At 36.6% G+C, this 9,415-nt stretch overlaps 1 protein-coding gene across 1 annotated transcript in view; it reads right to left on the bottom strand.

Annotated features, from left to right (window-relative positions):
• Positions 1–8,618: 8,618 nt before the first annotated feature.
• TBCA (tubulin folding cofactor A) overlaps positions 8,619–9,415 on the bottom strand; it is a 77,522-nt gene continuing 76,725 nt past the window's right edge. The window contains exon 4 of the mRNA XM_086698271.1: positions 8,619–8,911. Within this exon, the coding sequence (XP_086554397.1) occupies positions 8,831–8,911 (81 nt within the window). The 3' untranslated portion in view covers positions 8,619–8,830. The remainder of the gene's footprint in view (positions 8,912–9,415) is intronic.

Below are 9,415 nucleotides of genomic sequence, written 5' to 3'. Positions count from 1 at the left end.
TTCCCAGCACAGCTGGAACAGGCCCTCAGAGCAGGAGCCTGGGTCCAGTTCTTACAGGCAGGTTCTAGCTTCTGTAGGTAACCCTGGGCCTCCGGGGTTCTACAACATTCTTCTTCCCTTTGTTTTTACCCCCGCCGCGGGGTGGCAGCAGCTTCCAGCAAGTTGTTACTCTCTGGTTGCTTTACCATTTCCCTTTTGTTCTTGTTATTGTTGTTTTTACCATTTCCTATTTGACTTTCAGCTTTTTCCTTTCCCATCACGTACAAAACTAAATTCCTGCATTAAATTCTCTTTGGAATTTCTCTTAAAATCCCTTTGAAACGCCTGGATTCTGTTTTCCTGGTAGGGTCCTGCCTGGTAGAAGGACTTACTGTGTGTGAGGCTCTATATAAAGTGCCAATATGCATCATCATCTGAGGCTGGTACTGTCATCACCCTGTCTCTACAACTGTGGAAATGACAACTCAGATTAAGTTGATGGTCCAAGTTCGCATAGTGCGCTCATATGACAGAGTAGAGCTCGGAAGAACCCATGCGGTGTCACTCCCTATATAGTGCATGTTCTTAAACACAACACTAATAACTTGCATCCCGTTTACGGAACGCTGGGGGTGAGCTTTAAATTGTGAGGATCCACGTGGTTTGCTGTTTCTTCTGGCCAGAATACTTCAGGTCTCAATTTAAATTTCACTTTCCTGAGGAAGCCTCTTCCATCACCCACAGTTGACACTGAGCACCCCCATCCCTGTGTACTAGGCCTTCTTATTCTGTTTCTCATGCTATATTGTATTTGCTTGTCTGCTGTTTGTCTTTCTTGCCCCACTGAGAGTTGCCTGCGGGTGGGGACTATGCCTTTTCTTGTTCACCATTCTATTCCTACTACCTTGCACAACAAAGATTTGATAAATAAATGAACGAAACACTCTTAGACATGAGGTCACTCTGCTGCTCAAAAACCTCTGAGTCTCCACATGGCCTGGGTTATTAAAGCCCAAGCTTCCTGCTTGGCTTCCAAGAGCATTTAAAACCTAGCCTGACCACCTGTCTCCATGACTCTTTAGTCCAGCAAGCCCTCCACTCCACTCAGGCCAGTAACTTTGCTAGCTCTCTTGACTTCCTTCTTAGATGCACCACACGAAGGAGCACTGTCAGAACTGCTTGCCTTCCTTACTTCCATCCCACCATCCTTCAAGTGTCCCCTCCATCTTGTCCTTGAAGTGTGTCAGGCGATGCTATTCCTGTCTTACAATTCCTATCATCCACGTCTTTTATTTTCAGCATCTGAATACCACCCGTCTACCCGCAAGTGTTGCAGGGGCAGAGCCTTGCATGATAGATGCTGAAAAATGTTCATGCTTGTTTTCTCTGCCTCACTTGCCAAAGGGAGGATGTAAACCTATAACCTTGGCTCCACAAATCAGAAACACTCATCCTAGACTTTGCAGTGGGAACTGGTGTTGCAGAGCAAAGATGAGAATGTAGTGCTTTCTCTGGTGGGAATGGTGGTGGAGGTGGTGGTAGCCAGAATTCCTAGGACAACTATCGCAGAGAGGGAACCGGTGTGTGCAGTGTCCAGGGGGTAGTCATGTAGAAAGAACTAATGATTTTAGTGTCTGTACAGATCTGTCCTGCAACATAATTTGGGGATTGTTATTAGCTACACAGCCAATATTTATTGGCAGTCTTCATGAGTTGTATGTTCCTCGAGAGCAGAGATCTTTGCTTGTCTTGCTTACTATTTCATCCAAGCTCCATTATAGTGTCTGGCTAATATAATAGTAGAGGCTCAAGAAATACTTGTTGCTTAAATTTACAGTTGACCCTTGAACAACATCAGGGATAGGGATGCTGATACCTCCCATGTGGTAAAAAATCTGCATAGAACTTTTGATTCCCCAAAAGTTGACTACTAATGACCTGTTGACTGGAAGCCTTACTGATAACATAAACAGTTGATTAACACGTATTTTGTATGTTTTATGTATTATATGCTGTATTCTTATAGCAGGCTAGAGAAAACCAAGTAGGAAAATCGTAAGACAAAATATATTTATGGTACTGTACTGTCTGTATAAAAAGAATCGTGTATAAGTGGACCCACACTGTTCAAACCCATGTTGTTCAAGGATCAACTGTAACTTTTTCATCCATTTAAGCTTTGTTGTGTGGGATGAGATAAAAATCTATTTTTCTCAGTAGGTAACTGACTTGCCTAATTCCATTTATTTATTATCCATCCTTTACCTCTCCCAGGTACTTAGGTATTTATATATACTTGGGGCCTGTTTGGGTTTTCTATCGGACTCCTCTGAGTTTGTTTTTTTGTTTCTTTGTTTGTTTAGAGAGAGCAAGACGGGGGGCGAGGGGTAGAGGAAGAGAGAGAATATTAATCAGGACGCGGAGCTGGATCTCACAATCCTGGGATCAAGACCTGAGCCGAAATCGAGTTGGACACTCAACCGACTGAGCTACCCAGGTGCCCCTCTACTGACTGAGTTTAATCTTGTGCCAATTTCAGTGTTTAAATGCAGTAGTTTTAAGTTTCAACATCCATCCGCACCATTTCCTACATTGTCCTCTCTTCCTTACGAATTCTCCATTTTTAAGATTTTCTTGGATTTTCTTGGTTTATTTTTTCTCTATATATAATTTTGGTAACTGTGGTATTACATTTATGTATTTACATTTTTTTAAAGTTTATTCATTTTTGAGAGAGAGAGAGGGAGAGGGAGAGACAAAGTACGAACGGGGAGGGGTAGACAGAGACAGAGATACAAAATCTGAAGCAGGCTCCAGGCTCCAAGCTGTCAGCACGGAGACCAACACAGGGCTTGAACTCATAAACTGCTCGATCATGACCTGAGCTGAAGTCGGATGCTTGCTTAACCGACTGAGCCATCCAGGTGCCCCTACATTTATATATTAATTTGTGGAAAATTTACATCTTTAAAATATTTTCACTAAGTGTATTAGGTTTCCTATTTCCCTGTACACTCACTGCATAGTATCAATTTAAATTTCATTAATCTTGGGTCACCTGGGTGACTCAGGTGGATGAGTGTCTGGCTCTTGACTTCAGCTCAGGTCATGATCCCAGGGTGGTGGGATCAAGCCCATGAGTCAGGCTCCTAGCTGAGTGTGGAGCCTGCATAAGATTCTCGCTCTCCCTCTCTCTCTCCTCTCTCTCTCCCTCCCTCTGCCTTCTCCCCTGCTCCCATATGCTCTCTCTTAAAAAAAAAAAACAACTGTTAATTAGTTTCACCAATGTTTTCTTCTTTCTACCTTTCAATTTTTTTTCCTCTTTATATTGAAATCTTTGACTCAGTTAAAATTTATTTTGGTGTGAGAAGTGAAATAGAGATCCAGCTTTATTTCTACCCCTCATTGATTAGCCAGTTATCCCAATATGATTTATTAAATATTCTCTTTCTCCCAAGGTTCTGAAATTTCCATAAGCATATACTAAATTCTCATAAATATTTGGGTTTACTTCTGCGTTCTATTCTCTTATTTTCTTTTACCATATATTTAATTACTGCAACTTGTAAAAACAAACTTTTAATAGTGAGCAAAACTAGTTCTCCCTCATTACTATTCTTTTTCATATCCCTGTCCCAGCTTTTAAATTGGATTTCATAATAATTTCCTAAAATTCTCATCTTCCCCCAACCCTGATGTATTTAATTCATCGGATTTACAGATTGACATAGAAATAAAACACATTTGACATTAACTTTCCATATATAGTACAAGTCATTTTTAAAAATGTTGTCCTCTATGACTCAGTATGGATTCGTTTCTGCACTTTTGGTTATTTCTGGCATATATCAAAGCTTAGGTTCTGTGTATTAGTTTCTTAGACTGCTATAACAAAGTGTCACGAACTGGGAGGCTTAAAACAACAGAAATGTATTGTCTTACAGTTTTGGAGGCTAGAAGTCTCAAATCAAGGTGTTGACAGAGCCATACCCTCTCAAGGAATCTAAGAGCATCTGTTCCGTTCCTTTCTTTTAGCTTCTAGTGTCACTTTTGTGTTCCTTGGCTTGCATAAATCTAATCTCTACCTATGCTGTCATCTGGCCTTCTCTCTCACGTTATTTTTGGACATCAGTCATAGATTAAGGGCCTACCCTAGTTATGAACTCACTGCAACTAATTACATCAGCAAGATGTAATTTAAAAACTTTTTTTTTTTTTAAGTTTATTTATTTAGAGAGAGACAGAGACAGTGCAAGCAGAGGAGGGGCAGAGAGAGTCAGAAGGAGAATCCCAAGCAAGCTCAGCACAGGGCCCTAAGCCCCGCTTGAACTCATGAAACCCTGAGATTATGACCTGAGCCGAAACCGAGAGTCGGACGCTTTACTGACTGAGCCACCCAGGCACTCCAGCAAGGACCTTATTTCTAAATACAATCACATTCTGAGTACTGGGGGTTAGGATTTCAATATCTTTTTGGGAGATATAATTCAACTCGTAACAATTTTATATATTAATTTTGCAGCTACCCACTTTAATTACCTCATTCCTTCTAATTACTTTACAGGTGACTCTTGTGTTTCCCTAGTACATATCAACTGCATACAGTGAAAATAATCTTTTTCACTTTTTCACTATTTCACACTTCATCCCTTATGTAGTGTCTTTGGTAAAAACTGTATCACACCCAGCCAACAGATATTTTTAAAAATTTGCTTCATTGTTTTTAAAATTTGAATTTGGTTACTGAAGTGAAACATTTTTGAAAAACCTATCCATTTGTATTTCTTCTTTTATGAACTGTGTGTTTCTATCCTTTATTTTTTATACTGGGGATTCTTTAATTTGAAAGGGCTCTTTGTGCATTAAAAATATTAACCTCTTAATTCCCCCAAGATGTTGAAAGAAACTTGTCAACTATCCAGCAGTCAACAGAAAGCAATAAACAAAATATAAGGTTCTGATCTACTGTTTCATAAATTAATTATACCTTTCAGTGCAACAGTCCAATACATGAACAAATGCCTCTCGTATTATAAGAGCAATAAGACGAATAGTGGAGTGCAATATAGATTTTTATGAAGCACTCTTGAAAATTTCAAGTACACTAATACTTATAACTTGTTTCATAGTGCACCATTTCTCAACCATTCAATTTCTTTCCAGCTAAAAGCACTCAAAAGAGTCTCAAGGACTAAATTATCTGATTAACCCTTTAATGCCAAATGCTTCACAGAGCTTGCTCAATATACATGTCAAGTTTACACTGACATTTAAAAGGCCCTAACTTGCCATCAAAGTAAGGATTAATCTGTCCTTGGTTTATCTAAATGACCAAATAATAAGATTTAAGTGATAACCAGCTGTAGGATATGTCCTTATTAAATTTGATAGGATTTTTAAAAAGCCAAGTAATGTAATGAAGTTTGCAAAGTAATTTAGATTAACCAGGTTTGACTGCTCAATTTGGAAGTGATTCACTGCACAGGTATAGGCATAGAGACGATTTTTAAATATTGGGCTTTGAATGTTCCTGACCAGAAAGTCAAGAGATGCTAAATGAACATTAAAATATATTGTTTCAACCAGCCTTCCTTATTCATAAAATAAACATGTGCTTATTTTAGCAGTTTTTTTTTTAAACTTCCCACAAGTTCCATTTCTTCCCAAGGAACTGTTTGCATAACTAATGGTTATGCAATTAATATGGTACAAAATATAATAAAAGACAACCCAGCTCTTGAAACGTTAATACTCATCCAAAATATAAACGTCCCAAAAGCCCAGTCCCATTGACCAAAAATGTCCAAGTGAAAATGCTAGAACTTGGAAATGCTCAATGGCATTAAAACCAGCCTGGATACGGTTACTTTAACTCATTCCACAGGCTATGTTTGTACTTCTTTATCCTATGCACATTCTTACCTAGAAATGATATGCCCTTTGCTATGCAGAAAAATACAGAAAAGTTAGGTTTACTACTCAATTCTGTCACTTGTCTTTGTTTTGCCTATTTGCTCTATGAAAGCCATTGTATTATAGTCTGTGCAAGGACTAAAGGTACCTAACAAATGTTAGATGATTACATGTTACAATGACACTTTATACCTGCAATGTGTATAACTTTGCACACATTCACAGGGGCAATTGTTTATATATATTATAACCATTTATTTATATATAGGATAAATATCCTTAATCATAAATAAATGGAGAGAGAGAGAGAGAGAGAGGGAACTCTTATAAGTAGAAGCATTTTATATTATTGTATTAGGGTAGTATTTTTCACAACCCAATAGCAGGTAGTCATAATCATTATTAAAAAAATGAAACGGGTGCCTGGGTGGCTCAGTCAGTTAAGTGTCTGACTTTGGCTCAGGTCATGATCTCACCGTTCCCGAGTTCGAGCCCTGCGTCGGGCTCTGTGCTGACAGCTGGGAGCCTGGAGCCTGCTTCGGATTCTGTGTGTGTCTCTCTCTCTGCCCCTCCCCCACTTGTGCTGTCTTAAAAAAATAAAATAAAATGAAACAGAGAACTGAGAAATTGTACATATTAAAGAGGACTTCTTGTTTTACGTATATATAGACTCTTCTAAGTAGGTACTGGGTCACAATGGAAAACGTGTTTCTTATTGAGGTTTGCGGTAAAAATAGTTTGAAAATCACTGTTAAGTGTGTTTCTGGTGTAATGGTATCCTTCATAGCATTCTTTCTATCACTCCAGAGGTTAGAGATGTTCCTGCTTTTTACCTATTCTACAAATGTTTACTAAGCAACTGCTATATATTGGTTGGGGTCAGGTATTGGTGGAGAAAGAAAAAGGCAATATTACCTTTGGGAATTTCCACCCAACTGTCCCAAAGTTGTAAGGTTTTAAATCAAAGCTTAAAAACAAGTTGACACTGAATGAATTACAACTGTTCTTAACTTACTGTGCCTCTCGAAGGCTGTGAAAACATAACTGGGATGTGTCAAAGTTTTCCAGGAATAAACCTTCACAGAATGTTAAGCTTCTTGCTGCTTCTGATCAGTGTCTGGAGAGAGATCCAGTATAAAATCTATAACTGAGATAGAAATTCGCTAAAGGTATACTTATTTTCATCTACCTTGTTAATTTCTCCTTTCTTAGGCTTTTTGGCAAGAAAATAATTTTTTTCAGCAACCAATATTTGGGTCCTGGCTGCAAAACTTCCCCTTCAGTATTACTTTTTTTCTGGAGGGACCAGTATCTTTTCCTATGAATATGTATGGTATATTTGTGTATTTGGCAGAAGATTGAAATGAGATTGTTTTACATTTCAGAAATGGTAAAATGCCTTTTAAATGATATTTTATTTGGAAAACTAAATATGGTCCCTTCCCTCTCCCATCAACCAACCTATTCTGATGCTAAATATCAACCACAATTTAGAATTTCAATTCTCCTGCTACTCAAATCTCTAATATTAAGCCTTAAGTATAAAGTTTTACATTGTAATTATGTTTTCATTTCTTCATTCTTCCCCTCCCCACCTCGTATACTTTAAAAATGGCATGTAATATTAAGACGATGACACTTCAATTTAGAAATGCTTCTGATGTATGTTATTCCTTGATGAAATAATTTTCTGCATGTATAAAGATTGTATTTAAAAAATTCTGCATTCTGTGCTTTAAAACAATAGTACCCTTTAAAAATAACAGAATAGTATTATTTTTCTCTTCTCTTTTTGATAGGTTCAATAAACGTTATGGTTTCTAGTGATTAGTGACTTCCAAAATCAGATCAACCATCCTACAAGTATGTATCTTATAGCAGCAAAAATTCAGCTTCTGTTATTTTTTCAGTTACGAGTTTTAAAGTTTAAATGCTATTATTACTATTTTAGTTCTTTAGATCATTGTTCATGCTAGACTGGTGATATAAAGCTCATACACATTTTCAAAAAACAGAAGGTTAAATGAGTTGTCATATATTTTTAGAAAATAAAATGAAATGATTAAGTAATTCATTGGTTTACAACTGTACTGGAAAAAATACTTTGTGATAAAATGATACGCTTTTCTAGTCAATCAAGATAGTCCAGGTTTGGCTATGGCCAGTGTATGCTGGAGCTGGCTCATATCTTCCCAACTTTGTGCTCAGTGATGTCATGTTAGTAACCTGAAATTAATCACAGTGGGAGTATTTATACCACCAAAGTCAGAGGTTCCCTTTCCATTTTGAAGATCTGTTAAACATTTCCCAGTACACCCTGACAATAGCTATTATTCCTTGAAAATACAATTCAATTCTTTGTTCGTAAGAATTTTATTTGAAGACCTAAATCACTGGTGTTTTTTGTATAAATCTATCTTTCTGGGAAAAGACTTAAATGTTTCCATTGGTTAACAGTAATGGAAATGCTAGACTTTGACTATGAAAGGATAAATATGTGAGGCCTTATCCACAGAGAGCTTCTTTCTTTTGAAGGAATTGTACCCTATTTAGAATAAACTGTTCAAAATTTGGATTTTTAACTAAAAAAAAAAGGTATCTTATTTTTAACTGAATCCATATTTATGAAGCAAAATACTTAGACTTCAAAGAGAACCTGACAGATTTTAATTCTCTGTTAAAAATGTCTATGATTTAATGATAAAAGGTTAATTAAAAATATGGTGTAAAGTATGATATAAACAATTTTATTAGACGAATTCATTTATTTGACACATTAAATTAGGCAAAGAAAAATATATGCAACTGCATAAAAAGAATCACATTCTCCTACTACTTGAACATACAGCAGTGGTCAAAAATAATGAATTGTGGAATGGATCCCAAGATTTAATGAAAAAAAAAAAAACAAAAAACAAACACCCTGTACAGAAAAACTTCAGGCTTCTAACTTCACTGAATCCAATACTAAGCGTGCTTCCTTATATTCCTCAGCTTCTTCCAAGTCTTTTTCACTCTCCTGAAATGAAATATAATAATAATTAGATTTCTCCTTCTCAGCTTTAGTCCTTTGTGATTTCCTCAAATATTATAAACCAACAATATAAAAATCTCAAAAATTAACACAAAAATGATTCTGATCCCCATCTAAATATTGGTTAATTTCAAAGATTTCCCATGTTCTTTCTTCTTTATAGTTAAGAGAAGAAAAACAGGTTTGGTTTTGTTTCACTACATACCATTCTCACAGAGTAAGTGAAAAACATGGTCATCTACAGCTACTGGCATTAAAGAATTAAATAAAAACCTCAAAAAAATTAACACAAAATTTTATTCTCATTTTGTCAACATGTCACTATACAAAAGGATTATGAGTGGACTAAAAATAAAAAAAAAATGATGGTTTACTAAAATGTTACATATATAAAAACATTCAGACCAAATTAATCTTCCAACCACTCACAACGACCAAGAAGGCTAGTGGTGTCACACCAGAGCTAAGTATCATCTTCAAATTAGAAAA

The sequence above is a fragment of the Puma concolor genome, chromosome A1 (assembly GCF_028749965.1).
Source record: "Puma concolor isolate L17-30 chromosome A1, mPumCon1.1.hap2, whole genome shotgun sequence".
NCBI lineage: Eukaryota > Metazoa > Chordata > Mammalia > Carnivora > Felidae > Puma > Puma concolor.
The sequence above is the reverse complement of the archived record's forward strand: the minus strand, read 5'-3'. Positions and strand labels throughout refer to the sequence as shown.